This window comes from Mobula hypostoma, chromosome 14 (assembly GCF_963921235.1).
Source record: "Mobula hypostoma chromosome 14, sMobHyp1.1, whole genome shotgun sequence".
Lineage (NCBI taxonomy): Eukaryota > Metazoa > Chordata > Chondrichthyes > Myliobatiformes > Myliobatidae > Mobula > Mobula hypostoma.
The window spans coordinates 37949061-37973164 of record NC_086110.1 but is presented as its reverse complement, the minus strand read 5'-3'; the positions used below and the strand labels follow the sequence as shown (position 1 = coordinate 37973164).

Sequence of the window (24104 nt, the reverse complement as noted above, 5' to 3'; positions counted from 1 at the left end):
TCCCCGTCTCATTCTCTGCCTTCTCCCGTCAGGAGCTCCTCTGCACCGGTTCTCCTTGGCTCAGATAATGGAGAAGGCGTGCGAGGAAGCGGCCACCTACGTCGATGCCGGGATCGTGAGTATTAAATCACTCCAGCTCCTGTGCGCACCTATTATCTGCATAGATTGGAGCAAAGGGCTAACAGGATCCGTAGTGGTTGGCTAAATTGTCAATTGCCTAACTTTCAATTGTATCATCTTCCATTTCATTTGCAAATGTCCGTGGTTAGAATCTAAGGATGTGAAAGTTATTGCCACATCTAGCATCAGTGAAGCGGCACTGTTCAGAGTTGAGGGTATGTGACACTTGTAAACAAAATACCACTCGTTCCCAGAGTTCCTTGATTTGCGTATTTCCTGGAATAATGTGTTATAAAATTTCAGATAGAGACTCTAACTCTGACTCCCGGTCTCCCGGTCAACAATGCTGAGTGTTTCCAGTATTGAAAGAGGGTAAATCTCCAGATTTAATGATGACTAATCAGATTTGTTTATTGATCAAACATTAAGGGTTATTTTATCTAGCTCATAGGCAAGGCATTGGGCCAGAGGTTAAATTACTATCGCAATGGTGTCCTTGGAATTTAAGTTCAGTTAATACTCTGGAACAAAAACAACAAAACCATCAGATTGATATTGGAATCCCCATCTGGTTCAGTAATGTATCTAACGGGAGAGTATAACTCATCCTACCCTGTATGCTGTGTATATGATCCTGGACTCAAGAGCAGAAAATAGTCTTAACAAGCCAATCTGCTAAGGGACATGGAGGAATGGGTAATAATATTTGTGTTACCAGCTAGGTATGATGACATGTAGAAAAAAAAATAAAAACAGAACTGTTCATTAGATCAGCTTCATTGAACCATTGAAATAGCAGGTTTCATTCAGATATGAAATCCGTTGAATAATGGAAGTTGATTGTAGTTTACAAGTACCGTCGCGGGAAGCTGGATTGAGGGATGATAGTGCAGCCTTTACATTGATTCTTTGATGACACCCACTTAGCTCAAAATCACGAGCTGTTTGCTATTAGCCCTGAAAAATAAAAAGTTTAGAAAATGCCCACCTTGATGTAGCCTTGTAGTAGAATCAGGACACTGATGTCAGCAAATTGCATGGTGTTCAGATTCCTTACAAACTTGCTACCACTCTATCTGATGCCATCAACATTCCTGCCACTCTCTGTGTCTTCACCTCCATTAAGTAGATCAATGTTGGTCAGTTCAACTTGCATACAAACTGTGCACATACAATAAATAAATAAATAAATAAATAATACTGAGAGCACGAGTTGTAGAGTGTTTGAAAGTGAGGGTCATATGTTGTGGAATCACTTCAGAGTTAAGGTGAGTCAAGTTATCTATGCAGGTTCAAGAACCTGACAGTTCAAGAGTGACAACTATTTCTGAATTTGATGTGGGACCCACGGGTCCTGTATTTTCTTTCCAGTGGCAGCAGCGGGAAGAGAGCATGGTCTGGGTACTAGGGGTCCTGGATGGATGCTGCTGTCTTGTGGCAGTGCTCCTTGAAGATGTGCTCAGTGGTGGAGAGGGCTTTGCCAATGGTGGACTGGGCTGTATTCACCACTTTTTGTAGGCTTTTCCATTCTTGAGCATTGGCACTTCCATACCAGGCCATGATGCATCTAGTCAGAATACTCTCCACTGTGCATCTATAGAAGTTTGTCAAAGCTTTAGATGTCATGTCAAATCTGTTCAAACTAAGAAAGTAAAGGTACTGTCATGTCTTCATTGTAATGGCACTCGGGTGCTGGTTATCTAGTATAATAATGCCAAGAATATTAAAGTTACTGACCCTTTTCACTTCCAATTCCCTGCATTATCTCCATGTTCCCTCATTCCTTTCATATTCAGTAATCTATTCAGATGGGTTTTGAAGGAACTCAAAAGGTGCTCATCCATATTGCTTCAGGGTTGCAAATTCCAAGAGTCATTACCTTTTGCTTGAAAAATTTCTCTTCATTTCAGTTCAAAACAACCTACCCCTTATTCTGAGATCGTGATCTCTTATTTACCCTTCAGCTAGAGGAAATTATGTCTCTGCATCTAGCCCATCAAGTGTTTTAAGAAGTTTCAATGTAAATTCCTCTTATTCTGAGATCTTTTTGCTTATGCACCCTAAAATCTAACGGACGATCCCATTAAAAACAAGGTTTAGATGAAAAATGTTCATTGTTTTTTTTACTTGCGGATCAGTTTTCCAGACCAGACAGCAATAACTTTTTGTCCAATAAAGAACTACAATAGTAAAAGGAACTAATAGATGAAATTTTAAGAAACTGTTTGTAACTTCAGTGATATTCTTCAAATCAATGGTATTGAGCAAAATATAATCTAACATGTTCAAATCAAACAGATTAACTAAAAAAGTTAAATGTACTTTCAACCATCATTACATTTGTAATCTCCTGTTTGAAATGCCTTTGACTTTGGAAGTACTTTGATTAGGTTAGAGGTTGAAATTAGTTGATATAAAAAGGTCATCATTTTAAATTGAACTGTATTTATTTACATATCCATCCGACTAATTTTGTCTGGATTTATCTGATTCTCCGAAGGATGGATTGATTGTGGAAAATATGCACGATATTCCATACACTTCAAGTGTTGGTCCAGAAGTGACTGCTGTCATGGCGACTATATGTGCTGCTGTCAGACAGTCTCATCCCAGAATTCCTCTGGGGGTTCAGATTCTTTCTGCAGCCAATCCACAAGCATTGGCAGTTGCACTTGCAGCAGGTCTGTATGTCAGTAAAAATTGTGTTGCAGTCCTCGATCACACACAAAAATAGTTCTTACTTTTAGAAGTTGATGCATATCTTTAATATGTAATAGCAATAATATTCCATATTAGTTATCCCACCTTAATAAGGATTCAATACATTACTTTGATATTAACTTTTAAGGCATCCGTTAGTCTTGCGAGACCATGGATCTGCGCTTGGAAAGTCTTCACTCTCCAGGGCGCAGGCCTGGGCAAGGTTGTATGGAAGACCAGCAGTTGCCCATGCTGCAAGTCTCCCCTCTCCACAACACCAATGTTGTCCAAGGGAAGGGCATTAGAACCCATACAGCTTGGCACCGGTGTCATCGCAGAGCACTGTGTGATTAAGTGCCGTGCTCAAGGACATAGCACGCTGCCTGGGCTGGGGCTCGAACTTACGTCCTTCAGATCGCTAATCGAATGCCTTAACCACTTGGCCGCGTGCCCACACGATATTAACTAATGCTTGAAATTATAGTCACGATATTAACTAATTCTTGAAATTCTAATTATGACACAACATTTCAAGATATTAGAAGCTAGCTATTTGGATAGTCTTCACTGGAAGCTAAGACACATGCAGTGTGTAATGTTCAGACCTATTCTGTACATTGTTAAATGTCTTGTTATAACTCATTCTTGATGAAGTGTGTTCGGATTGTTTAAGAAATAGAAGTCAGAATCAATAGAAATTAAACATTTTTTGAATATGCCGCAAGATCTTGCTCTTGATAAGATTCCAGCAAAATCAGTGGAAAAACATCTCCAAAATGTCAAAATTTATTCTTGGGTGAGAACAATTATTAATATCCAAAGCCATAACTTGGATATTGTATAAAAGCAGAAGGAGAAATCTGTTTACCGTCTGGTATCTCATTTCAATTGTATAAACTAGAGCTGACTGTGGCAGATAAAAGAGAAAGTACCAAAAATTGTTTTTGGTGTGTTGTAGGAAACTTCAGGTTGTTCTGGTTGTGACTGTTAAAAAGCCCAGACAGAATGGATGTGGAGGGGACGTTTCCTACAGTGGATGAGTCTGGGACCAGTTGGTACAGCCTTAGAATAGGGGGATGTCCATTTAGGACAGAGAGAAGAAGGTACTTCTTTAGCCAGAGAATGGTGAATCTGTGGAATTCATTGCCAAGGACAGCTGCAGAGGCTAAGTCATTGAATATACCTAAAGCAGAGGTTGATATGTTCTTGGTTAGTCAGGGTGTCAAATGTTATGGGGAGAAGGCAGAGAAATGAGGTTGAGAGGGATAGTAAATCAGCCACGATGAAATGATGGAGTAGACGCGATGGGCTGTGTGGACTAATTCTGTTCCTATGTCTTATGGTCTTCTGCATATAAATATAAATGTTCACATGTCTAACCTTAAGTTATTATTAGACTTGTGTGCCAGAGTTTCATGTAAGCAGTTCTGTTCTGTTATCCAAACATGAAGTGACTTCTCTGTTCTCTAACAACCACACATTTCTCTTCTATGTCACCAATTCCAATATTAAAAATGCATGTGACTCCCTGTGACCTATAAAAGGACAGCTTGAATTCAATAGGCAATGAAACACTCTGAAGCATAATGATATCTGCATCCAGCTACTTTTCCTTACAGTTTCATTTCTGGTCAAGAGTGTGGCCATGCTCAGAATAAACATGATCAAAGTTCTTATACATTTATCTCTTAGATGCTGATTTTATTCGAGTGGAAGGATTTGTATTCTCACAAGTTTCAGATGAAGGATTTCTGGATGCATGTGCTGGTGACCTTCTCAGATATCGCAGACAAATAGGAGCTGAGAACATTCAAATCTTCACTGACATTAAGAAAAAACACAGGTATTTCTAAAATTGCTGATAATTTCTACCAGCATTCAATAAGCTGCAAAAATATTGCTTATATTTTTGCAATAAATGCTGGAGGAACTCAGCAGGCCAGGCAGTGTCTATGGAAAAAAAGTACAGTCGACCTTTCGGGGTGAAATATCGACTGTACTTTTTTCCATAGATACTGCTTAGCCCGCTGAGTTCCTCCAGCATGTTGTGTGTGTTGCTCGGATTTCCAGCTTCTACAGATTTTCTCTTGTTTAACACTCCCAATAATATGTTTTGAGGCATTACTTTCTTAAATTCAAGATGATATTGTATTTGTTTCAATAGTATTTGAACTAATTGCAGTTTCAGATATTTACTTACAAGCGTTGTTTTGAAGGCTTCAAATTTGTATGGTGAAAGCATTAATTCTATTCTATGCCTTGTCCACTTGACTGGTTATAGTCAATGGCTGCAGATAGCTGGTTGTGTATCCCAGCTGTTGCAGTGATACTCAACTGGGGACCCAGTAGTTTGCTAACTGAAGAACACCACCATGTACCTAGGACAACAGCTAGTAGGAACAGACATTACATTCCTATTTTAATGACATGACAGTCCTTCCAGGTGAGGCGACACTTTACCTGTGAGTCGGTTGGGGTGATACACTGCGTCTGGTGCTCCCGATGTGGCCTTCTGTGTATTGGCAAGACCCAACGCAGACTGGGAGATCGTTTTGCTGAACACCTACGCTCTGTCCGCCAGAGAAAGCGGGATCTCCCAGTGGCCACACATTTTAATTCCACGTCCCATTCTCACTCTGATATGTCTATCCACGGCCTCCTCTACTGTAAAGATGAAGCCACACTCAGACTGGAGGAACAACACCTTATATTCCGTCTGGGTAGCCTCCAACCTGATGGCATGTACATTGACTTCTCTAACTTCCGCTAATGCCCCACCTCCCCCTCGTACCCCATCCGTTATTTATTTATATACACACATTCTTTTTCACTCTCTCCTTTTTCTCCCTCTGTCCCTCTCACTATACCCCTTGCCCATCATCTGGGTTTTTCTCCCCTCCCCCTTTTCTTTCTGCCTAGGCCTCCTTTCCCATGATTCTCTCATATCCCTTTTGCCAATCACCTATCCAGCTCTTGGCTCCATCCCTCTCCCTCCTGTCTTCTCCTATCATTTTGGATCTCCCCCTCCCCCTCCAACTTTCAAATCTCTTACTAGCTCTTCTTTCAGTTAGTCCTGACGAAGGGTCTGGGCCTGAAACGTCGACTGTACATCTTCCTAGAGATGCTGCCTGGCCTGCTGCGTTCACCAGCAGCTTTGATGTGTGTTGATTACATTCCTGTTCCCTATTTTCTTCTTGAGAAATATTACTCACTCTGTCTTTGATTCCATTAATTGTTCCCTCATGTAAAATTTAAATTCCTTAAGGAGTACTTATGCTGCTTCCTCCACTGTCTTTCTGAATGTTACTATAGAGAGAGCGCAGAGGAGACTTACAAGGATGTTGCCTGGTTTGGAGAGCATGTCTTATGAGAACAGGTTGAGTGAACTTGGCCGTTTTTTCTTTGGAGCAACGGAGGATGAGAGGTGACCTGATAGAGGTGTATAAGATGGTGAGAAGCATTGATCATGTGGATTGCTAGAGGCTTTTTCCCAAGGCTGGAATGGCTAACAAGAGGGGCCTAGTTTTAAGATGCTTGGAAGTGGGTACAAGGGGGATGTCAGAGGTAAGTTTTTCACACAGAGAGTGGTGGGTGTGTGGAATGCACTGCCAGTGATGATGGTAGAGGCGGATACAATAGGGTCTTAGATAGATATATGGAGCTTAGAGGGCTATGCGCTAGGGGAATTCTAGGCAGTTTCTAGAGTAGGTTACATGGTCGGCACAACATTGTGACTGAAGGTCCTGTAATGTTCTGTAGATTTCTGTGTTTCTGTGTTCTGCCACCCTAAATCCCACTGTCTGCTCGCTAAGTCCTGTTAATTGTGTTCATCTGCACTTCGTATCCTGCTCTCACTATCTCTGCTAGTCCTCATCTGACCCTACATGTCTTTACCTCTTTTCCCATGAACCATGGCATTAAAATATATTGGAGTAATTTCAATGTGGAGGTGACATTCTATATGTGTGGTACAGACTACCATTATTACAACTCAGTACAGTAAGCTTCTCAGCCAATTTATAATGGCAGGAAACTGAGTTGGGATCTGTGTGCCAACCTAAGTAATAATAAAGCATCTAATTTTGGATCTCTGTTACCCTTGTACTGCCAGAGCATCTGATTATTCTGGTGAATTTGGTGTGCCCCTCCCAAATTCATGTATTATAACTGTTTCAAAACTATTAAACTTCAGGTCATTAGGAGGTCCCAAATGCATGACCCATGGTCTATCTTGGTAATGATGCAGCAGAGATTGCTGCACCATTAACTTCACTATCAATTGAATATCATTGTTGGTAAATCTGTGAGCCTCCTTTAACTCTGCTCACGTCCCAAAACACCTGACTGCCATCATTCTTTTTTAAGACAGGCAATTTATCTTTTCTCTAAGGCTATCAAAGATTTCTGGTACCCGTCCCCCATCATTTTTGTAACCATTCATTTTAAAAGTGCTGGGACTGCTTTTTTTACATCCTCGTCATAGGATGGGGGTAGGTACTTCATAGTATTCATTAGGTGCATAGAAGTTTTTATATCTAAACATCCCCAGTCGATGTCACTTCAGTCTACTTTATGGGAATGTAGGGCTCACAGCCACTACTGTTCTCCCACATGGTTTCTCATGTTCCTTGTACTTTGCGTACTTTACTGATGCTGTTTCATTTTGTTCATGTTGCTTCTTTGCTATGGCTGCTCCTTTTTTATATTAGTCACTTTCTTGCCCTTCCCATCAAGCCTTTTGCTTCAGCAAGAGGAGCCTCTGGATTGTAACCTCTCACTTTCATCTTTTTAAATTTTTTATTATGATTCACAAATGTTTGTACTGTGGATCAGTGGCCAGCTTATTCCGTTATCAATGAATGCTGGAAAGCCTCTGCAAATGAGAGTTCACAAATACTCTATTGACCAAGAAACTTCCAGTGCTTTATTGTATTTGCATTAAATGGTTAGGTGTAGAATTTTACAGTTTCACAATAAATTATCAAAAGCCTGTTTTGCTTTGTGGATTGTGCTCATCAATTATTGATTTCTGTTGAATGTGGTTATCCCATTCTACTTGTAGATAATGATTTGGCCTCTGACCATCAGTGTGTACAGAATTATTTGTGGCCTTGTTTGTCTTTCTTTATCACATCCTGTGACCTTGCTTTTCTGTTCAAGACGTACATTCTAACTCTCATTATTTCAATTAACTCTGCCTTGCAGGCTAAACATTTCTTTAGTCTATTGACTGTACCAAATGACCTTCCAACTAACTACACCAGCTTGGTTTAATTTCCCACAATCCTTTTTCTAGTAAATAAGGGACTTAGGTTAGCCATTTTACAGACTCTCCACATTTTCTTATAGTTCCTGGAGATTCCTTCTCCAGACAGGTTTCATTGGTAAATATATGGTGATAAATATACGGTGGAGAAAATGTTTGCAAAACTACATTAGAAGGCCACCTAGATGGAAATTGAGAAGCTATTTATTGCCCTGGCTGAGTTCCAGTCTGGACTTAATAGGCTAAATGGTCTCCTGTGCTGTCGCCATCTTCGAATTCTTCTCACTATTCCCCTTTTGCTCTATTTTTTTTAAAGTTTTGCACTGACCTATTGCCACAGAACAACCAGTTTCATGGCATACTCTTATATAAGTGATAATAAACCTGATTCTGAGAATTATATAACAATCCCAAGAAAATTGTGGTGTATTGATTGTTATTGGGATTTTAAACCAATAATTTGAAAAAATAGTCTATATTCTCGACATCTGTAGTAATTTCAATCCAGTTTCTCAGCAATATGGAGTTTAAAAAAATTCTGGTCTCAGCAATGATGAATATGAAGTTAATGGATTATTGTAAAAACCCATCTGGTTCACTGATTTTTACTCCAGGAAAGAAATCTACTGCCTCTCATGGATGGGAGGTGTATGGAGGGATATGGTCCGTGTGCAGGTCAGTGGGACTAGGCAGAAAATGGTTCAGCACAGCCAAGAAGGGCCAAAAGGCCTGTTTCTGTGCTGTAGTTTCTATGGTTTCTACGGTTTCTATGGTTGTCTTTCTCCAGCCCACAGCAGTGCAGTTAACTGTCCTCTGAAATGGCCTAGCAAACAAATTGGTTGTATCCAAAATTGGTGATGTGAAATCACAGCAACAAGTACCTCACTGATTTATAATAATGGTTTATTGTCGTCGTTCCAAGGGCAGTTGAGGTTAGTTGATACAGATTAGATTTGCCAGCAACACTCACATCAAATAAATTAAAAAGTAGGTTAACAAGGATAGGTAATAGGTATTAAGGATAGTGATTTTTCTTGGGCATATTATCGAGGCATATTTTCAGATTTGCTGAATTTTAGAAATGATAAGCTCAGTATAGGAATATTGATTCATTCTAACATAGAAGTCTTTTGACATAGAGAAGATAGAAGCTTGGAAGCTCACTCTGCAAGATGTATCGGAACAGTAGAAGAGCAGCTGTGAAATGGTAAGATGGTATTTTCATTAGCATTTGAAATGAATTAAATAAGGAATTAGTTTTTGTATGTCAACTTTCCCATTCTCCACCGAGGAAATCTCATCATTATGTGCTCAGATGCAGTAGCTAATTTCCAAGCCTTAAGTAACAGGAAGACCTCTCAACTTTTTGTGGGTGTTCACAGAGCAATGGAAGTGGGATGGTTGTTTTGGGGATGGGAGGTTTTAACACGTGGAGAGCTTCAGTCTTTCTATAAACGGTTACCACATTATCTTATTCATTTGTACAATAAAAGCTGTCAGATGGTGCGGCATCTAAGAGCTGGAATCCCTGACAAAGCAACATTTGCTCAGTTCCATAATGCCAACTTCAATTATGTGTTCAGTACTGGAGAGTGGCTTGGTGTTGTTACTGCCTAACTTAAGTGTGAATGCCATCATCCACCACTGTTATATCACACTAGACAATGAGCCTGTGAGGGAAATGATTAACAAGAGTATACATTAAATCATGTAAGATGTCAGCCATGGTCGTACAGTGAATTATGTTTAACTGGCCATTGGTTGATCAGGGTAGCTATTTATTTGGGGCAACTCTCAAAGAACAAAACTGCTGGGATTTCTTTAATTTATTTGGGACACTATACTGCTTAATTGGGACAGGGGACAGTTGACAGTTGCCAGACAGTTGTGTGCACTTCTGTGGTCGTTAGATACTACACCATGCTTAGAGCTAACAGTTTTTAAATAGTGTCAGTTGCCAAGTGTTTGTGTCCAAAAAGTAGAGATTTTTGTCAATGATAGTTGGTGACAAATAAATAGTAAGGCAATTAAGAACTGTTTTGTTTCTCACAATTCCTCCGTCAAAAATGCCATCCCCTTCTCGCAATTCCTCCGTCTCTGCCGCATCTGCTCTCAGAATGAGGCTTTTCATTCCAGGACGAAGGAGATGTCCTCCTTTTTTAAAGAAAGGGGCTTCCCTTCCTCCACCATCAACTCTGCTCTCAAACGCATCTCTCCCATTTCACGCACATCTGCTCTCACCCCATCCTCCCGCCACCCCACTAGGAATAGGGTTCCCCTTGTCCTCTCCTACCACCCCACCAGCCTCTGGGTCCAACATATAATCCTCCGTAACTTCCGCCACCTCCAACAGGATCCCACCACTAAGCACATCTTTCCCTCCCCCCCCCCGCTTTCCGTAGGGATCGCTCCGTACGTGACTGCCTTGTCCATTCGTCCCCTCATCCCTTCCCACCGATCTCCCTCCCGGCACTTATCCTTGTAAGTGGACAAGTGTTACACATGCCCTCACACTTCCTCCCTCACCACCATTCAGGGCCCCAAACAGTCCTTCCAGGTGAGGCATCACTTCACCTGTGAGTCGGCTGGGGTGATATACTGCGTCCGGTGCTCCCGATGCAGCCTTCTATATATTGGTGAGACCCGACACAGGCTGGGAGACCATTTCGCTGAACACCTACGCTCTGTCCACCAGAGAAAGCAGGATCTCCCAGTGGCCACACATTTTAATTCCACGTCCCATTCCCATTCTGATACGTCCATCCACGGCCTCCTCTACTGTCAAGATGAAGCCACACTCAGGTTGGAGGAACAACTCCTTATATTCTGTCTGGGTAGCCTCCAACCTGATGGCATGAACATTGACTTCTCAAACTTCCATTAATGCCCCACCTCCCCCTCGTACCCCATCCATTATTTTTTTTTTTCTCTCTCGCTCTCTCTCTCTCTCTCTCTCTCCTTTTTCTTCCTCTGTCCCTCTCACTATACTCCTTGCCCATCCTCTGGGCTTCCCCCTCCCCCTTTCTTTCTCCCTTTCTTTCTCCCATGATCCTCACATATCCCTTTTGCCAATCAACTTTCCAGCTCTTAGCTCCATCCCTCCCCCTCCTGTCTTCTCCTATCATTTCGGATCTCCCCCTCCCCCTCCCACTTTCAAATCTCTTACTATCTCTTCTTTCAGTTAGTCCTGACGAAGGGTCTCGGCCTGGAACGTCAACTGTACCTCTTCCTATAGATGCTGCCTGGCCTGCTGCGTTCGCCAGCAATTTTTACATGTGTTGCTGTTTTGTTCAATGTGGTTTAAAGCATTCAGGCTTGGTGGTGCCAGAAAAGGCTGGGAGTGAAAAGGAAACAATTTCACCACTTCAACAAGTTAGGAACTATGAAGAGTTTAAAGGTATCAACAATCATCTTGAACGTTATAATGAAAATGAAGATTTAGAGGATACAATTGTTGAAAGCATTGTAGGAAGGCAGTCCATTACCTGCACCAAGTTTCCGCTGATTTTAGACCATAAGATCTTTTAGCTTTTTGAGCACTTGTATTCTCTCTTGTAATAGTAACTGCACCCACTTTATTTACAGTCAATCAGAAGAACATATCAGCATAAACTGGATGAATTCTTCCACCAATAACTATTGGGAACTAATGCACAGTTTTATAGTACAGCGGTAGTTTTGCTCGTGTTCTCATTTGTTCTGTATTTCATTTAAATACATAATTTTTTACTTAGTTAAATGGTAGTTTTTCTTTTTTTTATACCTTTTCAACTATTTCCATGAAACTTTGGCTATTGGTGTAGCTGCTTAATTGGGCCAAGTGTATTAGTCCCAATGTGTCCCAGTTAACTGGAATCCACTGGATTAGAATTCCTGCCTTGAATCAAATGACCATGGATTCATTCTTCACTCCGGAGTGTTCAACAAATAATTTAGGCTGATAGTTCTGTCTTGTCAGAAGTGCCATCCTTCATTTATGATCAAAAAACTGGGTCCAAACTGCCAGCTCAAGTGCAAGAAGAAAAATAGGTTTCTTTCAGTATTCTGAACTCGCAGTCAACAGCATTGAAACGGATTATATGATCATTCGCCCATTGACATTTGTAAGTCCTCGCAGAGTCCAAATTTGCTGCCACGTTTGGCTCTGTTATAATCAAAATTACATTTCTGAAGTGTTTTTACTGACTATGTTGCACTTAAGAACAGGCACACCATAAATACAAATATTTCTGTTGGTTGTGTGAAATGACAAGAGATGTATTGAGGGTTAGCCAATTGAAATCATCACCAGTTCCTAGAAAGAAAGCTAACCAGACCTTGATACGCTTTCCAAGAGGAAATGTGTCTACAAATGGTTTCAGTACCCAGTTTGAAGAACTGGTTGTGATTCTGGTTGTTTGTTTACAAAAGCATTGAATGTATTGTACAAAAGAAGAAAAGCTAAGCTAATATCTAAGAAGAAACGATCCACAAGGAGTGGCTGCAACTCAGGATTTCATAGGTTATGTAGATATTATAAAATAATCACAACTATAAGAATAGGAGATGAAGTGGAGGACATGGTTCTTCAAGCCAGTTCAGTATCGTGGTTTATCAGATCTTGGCTTCTACTCTATATTTCCTCCCCTTTCTCATCAATTTTGACTCCTCTATAGTTTAAAAATCTGTCTCAGCCTTGAGTATGTTCAGTGACTTGCTTTCCATAGTTCCTCGCGGTAGAGAATGCCAAAGATTCAACAAACATCTTCCTGATCGTCATCTTAAACAGACAACCCATTATCCTGCAGCTATCACAAACAAAAGAAAATCTGCAGATGCTGAAAATCCGAGCATCGCACACAAAACGCTGGAAGAAGTCAGGAGACCAGGCAGCATCTACGGGAAAGAGTCTAATCAACATTTTGTGCCGAAGCCCTTCATCAGGCCTGGAGAGGAAAAAAAGAGGAGTCAAGAGTTAGAAGGTGGGGGAGGGGAGAAGAAACACAATGTGATAGGAGAAACCGGGAGAAGGGGGGAAGGGTGGAGTAAAGACCTGAGAGGTTGATTGGTGAAAGAGATACAGTCACCACGTTCCCAAGCTTTAGGTTCCTCTATGAGATGAAACAACCTCTCAGATTTTATTCCATCAAACTTCCTCTCTTTTAACTTCCGTTCACAATAGACCCAATGTGCTGGATCTCTCCTCAGAGGCTAATCCCTTCATCACAGGAATCGGCCTTGACAACATTTTGTGAACTTTGTTCAATGCAAGCATATCCCTCATTGAATAAGGAGACTAAAACAGTACAGATATGGAATCAGCAACAGCCCGTAGAAAAAAAAGACAAGAATTTAGTTGACTCCCGCAGTAATCAAAATGGAATAAATAAAATTATGCCAATTAAAATACAAATTACACACAAAGACCTTAGACAGAGGAATTTGTATGGAGAATTAATGTTTCACTACTTAGGGAACAATTATAGGTTGGAATGGGTTGCTGAAGGAGACCACGGAACTGAATAGTCTGAAAAAGATTAAGCAATTATTAGGGAACTAATGGATGACTGAAATATATCACTTTGATGCTTCCTGAGCATACTGTGTAATTTAGCCTTATCAGCTTTACAGGCTTCATTCCTCATTAGTTTGCCAGCACTGATTCCTTAGCATGTCGGTTTTAAAACTACTCTGCTGTTTGAAATAATAATTTGCCTGTTGTTCACTGGTTTCTTTTCAGCTCACATGCTGTGACATCAGATATCAGTGTATCAGAGACCGGCAGGGCTGCAGAATTCTTCCTCTCTGACGGTGTCATACTAACTGGGGTAGCCACTGGGATGGAGGCAAATCCTGCAGAACTGAAAGGTGTGTGGAATCTTCTTTGTCTTGCTTATATCCTTCAGCTTTCAGTAGTTTTCATGCAAATGAAAATTGCATGAAACATGCAAACAATGATGAGCAGATCGATTTTTTTGGCCAAATTAACCTTTTCACCTCATTGTGATACATTTATAATGAATGCACTTTCTGCCCAATCCAACCCACGGAGAAAGCCCCAGGTCTGTTTTGGGGAAAGGGATTTCCTCATGATCTGACCATCCAAGTCTTCACCCTATCTCAGCATTTATCTAGATTATCAGAACTGATCCAGGAAATTACTTCTGCCACGATTATTCTATGAAGTAGCTTTATTTTGTAAGAAAAGATCACTACCCTGGGGTGAAGCTAATCCACTCATATATAAAAGAATTTGATGAAATTGGAGTCCACCATGACCAAGCAGATTATTCAAGAGATCTGTACTTCTGAGAAAAAAGCCATTTCCTGACATCAGAAACATAGGAAAACTGGAGCAGGAGTAGGCCACAAGGCACCTTGGGCCTGCTCCACCATTCCATATAATTATGACTTATCCATGCTGGTTTCAACTCCTGGCCTTTACCATAACCCTCAATTCCTTGATATTTTAAATATGTACAGTACTGTGTAAAGGGTCTTGAGCACAAATATATACAGTAGCTAGGGTGCCTAAGACTTTGGGACAGTACTGCATTTGTCAGTGTGGAGCAGAGATAAATCTCTAAATCTGGCTGGAGTAAAATATGTTGGAAATGCTGAGGATGGAGCACTGCAGGAGGGATGTGGGACAGGAGTTGTTGCGGGTACAGACACACCCAGCCCTGAGACACCCAGGCAAGGTAACTTAATTCCAAACAGTTGGTTTAATGATCATTACAGAATGTCTCTCTGGTGCTTCCTGCTCCCTCCCCTCTCTCCTCCCCCATTTCCCCAACCTTTCCCTGCCCCCTTCCCACTCTCAGTCCATAATAGCGACCCACATCAGAATCTGGTTTATCATCACTCACATAAGTGGTGAACTTTTCTTTGGTGGCAGCAGTACAGTGCTGTACATAAAATTACTACAGTGTTGTGAAAAAAGTGTTTGGCACCCTAGCTATATATATGTGCTTAAGACTTTTGCACACTAATGTATCTATTTCTACCTTAGAAATATCAAATAATCTAGAATCTGCTATATTAGGGGCAGAGGATTCCATAAATTCCAGAAATTCCTAGGTTTCTCGATTTTAAATGATTGGCCTCTTATTTTGTAGGTATGCCCTTTGCTTGTGACTCTCATTCGTGAAAACATCTCAGGATTAATTTGTCAAGCGCTTCTTAGGATTTTACATGTTTGAATAACAACGCCAGTTATTCTTCTAAACTATAAGAAATATGAATCCTAAATTGTCTAGCCTTTATTGGTAGGACAACCTTCTCATCTCAAGAATTAGCCTGATAAATCTCCTTTGTATTGATGCCAAGCTTATTTGTTTTAATTAAGAGAGCCAGTATTCCAGATGTGGCCTCACCAAAGTCCTGTACTATGATAACAAAGCCTGTCTGTTCTCAATTCCAACCCCTTCAAAGCAGTTGAGAAACTCAATATGCCCCTTCTTAACTGCTTGGTGGACCTTCCTGCTAACCTTTTGTTATTCATGCACAACAACATTCAGATTTCTCTAAACGTCACTTTCTTGCAACCTTCCTCTATTTAGATAATAATCTGCCTTTTCATTCCTCTTGTCAAAATGCCTGACCTCATACCTTCCCATATTAACCTGCATTTGTCAGATTTTTGTCCACATGTATCCCATTGTAAAATCACAAAGTTCTCATCTACTGTACCCGTTTTCTTGTCAATGCCAAACATGGAAAGCTCACAATTTTTCCCCTCCTCCTGCTGATTTAATAATAAGCAGGAAACAATTGTTGGTCAAGAATCTTTACCTGCAGTACTCTAGCCTGAAAAGGATGAATGCATTGTAATTCTTTGATGTGACAGCCCATTTTCAGTCTACGCCAACAAACTTCCGCCAATACCTTGGACTCTTAATTTATGCAGCAGACTACTTTGTGGCACCTTGTCAAATACTTTTTAACTATGTTTTACAGCTCTCCCATCTATTAGCTCTCCATGTCACATCGCCAAAAGAATTTGAGCTAATTTGTCAAACTTGATTTAAGAACTCGCTTTTCTAAATGATTAGTTATTTCCTCTTTTGATTATTGACTCTCGCACGTAGCCAACATTAGGCGTTAACTAACTGGCCTATAGTTCACTGCCTTTCTTCCTCTGTTTTTGAATAAGAGAGTTACATTGGCTGTTTTCCAATCATCTGGTACTCTTGCAAAATTTAATTAGTTTTGAAAATTTTCAGCCAATGGGTCCACAGAGACATACAGCATGAAAACAGGCCCTTCAGCCCATCTTGTCCATGCCAAATACGTCTTTCCAAGCTAATCCCATTTACCTGTGTTTAGCCCATACCTCTCTAAGCTATTTATATCCAGATGTCTTTTAAACATTGTAATTGTACCTGCCTCTAGAACTTCCTTTGGTATATAGTTACATATATCCACTCTCCTTTGTGTGAAAAAGTTTCTACTCATATCCCAGTTAAAGTTCAAACCTGTTGAACAGTACCAGGGCTGAGGCTTCTTTGGATCCTTCTATTGCCTGCTTGCAGTCACATCATCCTACCCCTCTCCCTATGTCAGTTAAGAGATAGTTAACCTAATATAGCTGATTGTCTGCTGGAATACTGTCTCCAAGTAGTTCCCGCCGTCTCTGAACCTAGGGCTGACTTTCTTTATCTTAAAATTGTGAGCACACTGTTCTGTGTCTGATCAGAAAATACCGTTAATATGCATACAGCTAATCTTTTGATTTTATTTAACGTCGGTGAGATATCCTGTGCTTGTCTGGTGAAGGCTCTTCAATTTGAAACATTAATAGTTGTTTCTTTTCACAGTTGCTGACCCACTAAGTGTTTCCAGCATTTTATGTTTTTATCCTGTTTCCTACTATTGGTGTTAACTGATAGGGTTACGGTTGCATGAATCTGTCATACAGTTCTCTCAGATGGGAAATTGTCCCAGAGTACTAAGTTGATAAAAGGTATGGTCAAAGAGCTTGCATAGTATGTATCCTTTCCCACCAAAGATACTATTTACCTTCATTTGGCCGCCTTACATTGGTAATCCTAACTAAAACAATATGTTTAGTCGGGTAAAAATTATTAGGTTTATCATTATTATTCTGATCATCCCCAGTGAATCAAACATTATTTGGAAGCTTGAAGGTCAAAACGTTCCGAGGCATCTGTTCTGCATTCTGCTTCTTTCCTAACTTTCTGTCCTTGACAATTTGATTCTAGATTTCAATTCAAAAGATCCATTATTTTATTTACTTAGAAATGCAGTGCAGAATAGGCCCTTCCGGTCCTTTGAGCCACGTTGCCCAGCAACCACAGTTTAACCCTAGCCTAATCATGGGGCAGTTTACAATGACAGTTAACCCACTAACCAGTATGTCTTTGGACACTGGGAGCAAACTGGAGGGTGCGGAGAAGACCCATGTATTCCATAGGGAGGATGTACAGACTCCTTTCAGATGACGTCAGATTTGAACTCCAAACTTTGACACCCCTGAGCTTTAATAGTGTCACACTAACCCCTACGCTACCATAGCATCTGATTATTTAATCCTCTTGTTGAGAATCCTTTTTTTACCATTATTCTTTGAGCTTTGCTTTTCTATAGTTGTTCCTTGAAGCTTTCAGTTTTCTCCCTTCTACCACTCCACAGGTAAACTAATTAAATTTCATGAAATAAAAGTTCTGAATTCATATGCTCTGCCTTTTTCTACATGGATTCCATTTTGTGTTCTGCAGCATAAAACAATTTAATACTGCACTATAACATCTGGATTATCAGTCCTCAAGGGATACGGGTTATTTGTTTTAATTGCATCTCTGGCATTCTTTGCAGAGGTTAAACAGGCTTTAAAAATTCCTGTCCTCATCGGCTCTGGTGTGACCTATGAAAACATGGAGCAGTACATGGACGCTGATGCCTTCATTATTGGCTCACATTTTAAAAGAGCAGGATACTGGGCCAATGAACTTGACCCCGAACGGATTAAGAAATTTATGTCAAAAATGCATCAGCTGAGGAAATGAAATGTAAAACTGCAAGATAAATCTACAACTGTTTATTGAAAGAAACCTGTACATCAAGCAAACTAAATTAATTCTGTTGCACCCGCATTCACTATTCTTTGATTTGTTTTTCTATCCTTTTCTGTTTATATGTTGTGCATTTTTATGGTCTGTATTAATTTTAATGTATTTAACTGCAGTTTCAGTCACACTTACACAGCTTTTGATTGTAAAATGTTACTAATAAATTCTAAAAGAAAAATAATTGAAATACAGTCTGTTACTTTGAAAATTTAGGGGAAAAGGTCTGGATTTCTGAGATTGATACCTTAACAACATATACATGCATATCGGTTGAAATTAGCTTTAGAATATGATAGGCATCTCCATTCTATGATACAACTAGTTGCCAACGACGTTGCTGGCAGAACTTCAGATAGTGACGAGGAGCCATACGGGAATCAGATAGATCAGCTGTTTGAGTGGTGTTGCAACAAAAATCTTGCACTCTGTGTCTGGAACATCAAGGAAATGCTTGTGGACTTCAGAAAGGGAAGTTGAGGAACACATGCTCATCGAGGGATCAGCAGTGGAACAGGTGAGCAGTTTCAAGTTCCTGCATGTCAATTATATTGATGCAATTATAAATAAAAGCATGACAGTGACTATATTTCATTTGGAATTTGAGAAGACTTGGTATGTCACCAAAAACATTTACAAATTTCTACAGATATCTAGGTTCCTAGGGTTGTCATAGCCAGGGGTGGTAGTGGGGATAAGCTCCCACTACCTATAAAGTGCTCCAAATGACGTGTCACTAACAGCCTCTGACAATCAAGTCCACCTCTTGGCCATGTGTAACTTAGCTACTAGGCCCGGTGGAACTGTTTCTACGGACGAGGAGCAAAGGTCCACTGCCACCTCAAAACCAGTTGCTACCGGCAGGTGGGGCTCATCAGCCTCGGATGGCAGCCCACTTAGGAGAAGGAAAACTCTAACTTTAAACCTCCACTGCCTTGTGGCCATACCCAAGCATGGGAAAGGCATCAGGAGTAAATCCTGAAGAAGAAATCCGGAGCCAGGGTCCCTATGGCAGTTTGTTGTTGTTTACAACTTCCCTCTGACAACCTCTGCGATAACACCGGTGCCAAGCTGTATCAGCGCTTGCCCTTCCCTTGGACTACATCAGTGACGTGGAGAGGGGAAACCTGCTGCATGGGCAACAGCTGGTTCTTCAAATCTTCCCACCCAGTCCACTGAGGCGCAAACCTATAATCCCCTGAGATCAACGGCTGCCTACAGTACAGTATTCTATCTCATCTTGGTTTTAAAAGGACACCCCTCTATTCTGAGGCTGTGTCCTTTGGTTGTAGACACTCCCACCATAGGCCTTCCACTATTCGATAGGTTTCAGTTAGTCACCAATCATTCTTCTGAAGACCAGAATACAGGCCCAGAGCCATTAAACGCTCTTCATATAGAACATAGAATATAGAATAGTACAGCACAATACAGGCCCTTCAGCCCACAATGTTGGGCCGACCCTTAAACCTTACCTCCCATATAACCCCGACCAACCTTAAATTCCTCTATATACCTGTCTAGTAGTCTCTTAAATTTCACTAGTGTATCTGCCTCCACCACTGACTCAGGCAGTGCATTCCACGCACCAACCACTCTCTGAGTAAAAAACCTTCTTCTAATATCCCCCTTGAACTTCCTACCCCTTATCTTAAAGCCATGTCCTCTTGTACTGAGCAGTGGAGCCCTGGGGAAGAGGCACTGGCTGTCCACTCTATCTATGCCTCTTAATATCTTGTATACCTCTATCATGTCTCCTCTCATCCTTCTCTCCAAAGAGTAGAGCCCTAACTCCCTTAATTTCTGATCATAATGCATACTCTCTAAACCAGGCAGCATCCCGGTAAATCTCCTCTGTACCCTTTACAAAGCTTCCACATCCTTCCTGTAGTGAGGCAACCAGAAATGGACACAGTACTCCAAGTGTGGCCTAACCAGAGTTTTATAGAGCTGCATCATTACCCCGCGATTCCTAAACTCTATCCCTCGACTTATGAAAGCTTACACCCCATAAGCTTTCTTAACTACCCTATCTACCTGTGAGGCAACTTTCAGGGATCTGTAGACATGTACCCCCAGATCCCTCTGCTCCTCCACACTACCAAGTATCCTGCCGTATGAAAGCATTTAATCCTAGAATAATTTTCTCAAACCTCCTTTGAACCCACTCCAATTTCAGCACATCATTTCTCGGATAGGGGGGCCGAAACTGCTCACTATACCCCAAGTGAAGGTTCACCAGTGCTCTATAAAGTTTCAGCATTACATTGTTGCTTTTATATTCTAGTCTTCTTGAAATGAAGGCTAACATTGCACTTGCTTTCCTCAACACAACCTGCAAGTTAACCTTCAGAGAATCCTGTACGAGTACTCCCAAATCCCTTGGTGCCTTAGTTTTTTGTATTTTCTCTCCATTTAGAATATAGTCAACCCTTTGATTTCTTCTACCAAAGTGCATGACCATACACTTCCTGACACTGTATTCTATAGCCTCTATTTCCTCAAAACTCCCTGGCCCTCCACCTATCTTCGTATCGTTTGCAAACTTTGCAACAAAGCAATCAATTTCATCATCCAAATCATTGACATATAATGTAAAGAGAATCAGTCCCAGTACAGACCCCCATAGAACACCACTATTCACCGGCAGCCAACCAGAAAAGGCTCTCTTGGAGATTCAAGCAACACACATCAAAGTTGCTGCCTGGCCTGCTGCGTTCACCAGCAACTTTGATGTGTGTTGCTTGAATTTCCAGCATCTGCAGAACTCCTCGTGTTTGCGTTTTTAAATTCACTACTGCGAAGCCTCTTCCGGTGATGCCTACACTGAAGAAGTTTAAATCTTCTCTTTGACGGGATCTTAAATCTTTTCTTCGGCTCTTCAACTTTTCGACCACATTTTGACTCAGACTCGCTATCACAGCCATATATCCTTTCTTGGAACGTGCCTCCGTTGGAACCAGATTGCCATCCTTATTGGAATTAGAATTCATGAGTATGTTTTATTTTATGAAGCACAGAGGCCAAAGAAACCACCTGTCCCCACTCCAGCAGTCAACAGCTGACTTAAAAATTTGAAGAACTAGACTTGTGTGCTCATCGCAATACAGCGCTTGTACAATTACTGAAAAAATATCTACTTAACCACATTCCACAAATGTTCTCTAAACAAGCTTACCTCATTTCAATTGCAAAACAATCACAATGTTATAATTTAATACAGTCGCAATTTGTAACTTGTAATGCTGAGACTGCTGCATCCAAGAGACAACTCCTAGTGTTGCATACACAGCCAGGGGTGCCCACTCAATCATCTTGAAGAAGGTCTGAGCAAACAACAAAAATTGGCTTTCTAAGATCTGACAGTTAACTAACGGTGAGTTACTTTAAGTAGAGATGCTAATAAAAAAATGTTCTGATCACCCACTGCAGGTCAGTGTGGCCTCAACACTAGGTGTCTCGATTTGATCCTGACCTCAGGTCTTTGTGTGTGTGTGTGTGTTTCATATGTTCTTGTCTATCAGTTCCAGTTTCCTCCCACATCTCAAAAGTATGTTGGTAGGCATGTAAATCCACAGTGGATTTATTTGGTTTTTTTGACACTGATCAACAGAAAAAGACTCTTTCATGTCAAAGTGAAAACATCTCTACAAGGTGACCAAAATTAATTACAAATATAAAACACATGATAATTGATTGCATAAGTATTCACACCCCCCCCTTAACATGACACGTCAAATCATCATTGGTGCAGCCAGCTGGTTTTAGAAGTCACATAATTAGTTAGATGGAGATCTGCTTTTGTTGACCTATGTGCAGTCAAGGAGTTTCAACTGACTGTAGTAAAAATACACCTGTATCTGGAAGATCCAAATGCTGGTGAGTCGGTATCCTGGCAAAAACTACACCATGAAGACAAAAGAACTCCACGGTTATTGAAAAGCACAAGTCAGGAGATGGATACAAGAAAATTCCCAAGTCAGAGAATATCCTTAGTACAAGTTAAGTCAATCATCAAGAAATGGAAAGAATATGGCACTGCTGTATATCTTCCTGGAGCAGGCCATCCTCAAAGACTGAGTGACCATGCAAGAAGGGGACTAGTGAGAGAGACCACCACCAGGACAACTCTGGAGGACATACAAGCTTCAGTGGCTGAGATGGGAGAGAGTGAGCTTATAACAACTGTTGCCGCAGATTTATAGGAGAATGGCAAAAAGAAAGCCTCTGTTTAAAAAAAAACATGAAATCTCAGCCAGAGTTTGCCAGAAGGCATGTGGAAGAAGGTTCTATGGTCTGATGAAACCAAAATTGAGCTCTTTGGCCATCAGACTAAATGCTATGTTTGGCATAAGCCGAACTTCGCACATCATCAAAAACACACTATCCCTACCGTGAAGCACGGTGGTGGCTGTATCATGCTGTGGGGATGCTTCACTGCAGCAGGCCCTGGAAGGCTTGTGAAGGTAGAGGGTAAATTGAATGCAGCAAGATACAGGGAAATCCTGGAGGAAAACCTGATGCAGTCTGCAAGAGAATTGCAACTTGGGAGATTTGTTTTCCAGAAATACAATGACCCCAAGCATCAAGCCAAAGCTACACAGGAATGGCTTAAAAACAACAGTTAATGTCCTGGAGTGGCCAAGTTAGAGGCCAGTTCTCAATCCAATTGAGAATTTGTGGATGGACTTGAAAAGGGCTGCTCACTCACAATCCCCATGCAATCTGATGGAGCTTGAGCAGGTTTATAAAGAAAAATAGGGAAAAAATTGCAGTGTCCAGCTGTGCAAAGCTGATAGAGACCTATCCACACAGGCTCAAGGCTGTAATTGCTGCCAAAGGTGCATCTACTAAATAATGACTTGAAGGGGGTGAATACTTATACAATCAATTATTCTGTGTTTATGTTTGAAATTAATTTAGATCACTTTGTAGAGAACTGTTTTCACCTTAACACAAAAGTGTCTTTTTCTGTTGATCAGTGTTAAAAAAGCCAAATTAAATCCACTGTGATTCAGTGTTGTAAAACAATAAAACATAAAACTTACAAAGATGGTGAATACTTTTTATAGCCACTGTATGCGAGAGAAGAAAAGAATAAGGTAGGAGATAGAGCGAAGGTGGATGGGATTTCTCTATTGTGAGCCAGGACAGCCTAATGGGCTGATTAGCCTTCTTTTGTATTTTAGAAATAAGTATGGTTCTGAATGCCTAAAGTAAAATTAAGGTTCATCTGGCAAACGATAAGGCTTGAGAACAATGTGAAGTAACACTAATAAATGCTGGGTCTTTAATAAGCTTCAGCACAAATTGTGTGTGTACTCTTAACAGTGAGAAGTGGAGGTATATTGCAAGGGAAAGTGGTAGAGCCTGTCAATATTCAGTGTTAATGGATGTCCACATTACACAACAGGAATCACCACTGTGACTATACTTGTAGATCTGTGGACCATTGTCATAATATAGACTTGCTGAAAATATGCTCTGATCAAAACATTTTGTAATGCACACATTAATATATCAGATTAAAAGCAACGCCACAAACATTTAGAAGTCATCTCATCTTTCATGATCAATCTGATTGTCTTATATTAACATAGTTTGAAAGAACTGAAAGCTAAATCTTGCATAATTAAGTACTTGCCATTGCATAATGGAAACACTCATCTCTTGAGCATTCCAATATTTGACAATATCCCATTTGCACTTGAAAACATACCCCTAACAGCCACCTTTAATGGTTCACCTGGTAACTTACTCTCTTTACTTGATTCTTCCACATGAAATGGTTTTTAATGGATACATTTTGTTTTCAGTGAATTTAAATGTATATCCAGAATCCTATTTAAAAGAAAACTTGCATTGATTTTCATGGTCTATACAAAAAGGCAAATTTAATAACTGATGAAGATTAGTTCTAATTGGCTATGAACAGCTAAGAGTGGTGAGTT

At 40.6% G+C, this 24104-nt stretch overlaps 1 protein-coding gene across 3 annotated transcripts in view; it reads left to right on the top strand.

Moving 5' to 3' along the window:
* Positions 1 to 18337, top strand: part of zgc:162297 (uncharacterized protein LOC555865 homolog) — a 34966-nt gene extending 16629 nt beyond the window's left edge. For all 3 annotated transcript variants that reach the window (XM_063066959.1, XM_063066956.1, XM_063066958.1), the window contains 5 exons: positions 33 to 115; positions 2621 to 2801; positions 4513 to 4663; positions 13806 to 13933; positions 17903 to 18337. In XM_063066959.1, coding sequence (XP_062923029.1) covers positions 68 to 115; positions 2621 to 2801; positions 4513 to 4663; positions 13806 to 13933; positions 17903 to 18093 — 699 coding nt within the window. In that variant the 5' untranslated portion in view covers positions 33 to 67 and the 3' untranslated portion in view covers positions 18094 to 18337. The remainder of the gene's footprint in view (positions 1 to 32; positions 116 to 2620; positions 2802 to 4512; positions 4664 to 13805; positions 13934 to 17902) is intronic.
* Positions 18338 to 24104: the final 5767 nt, after the last annotated feature.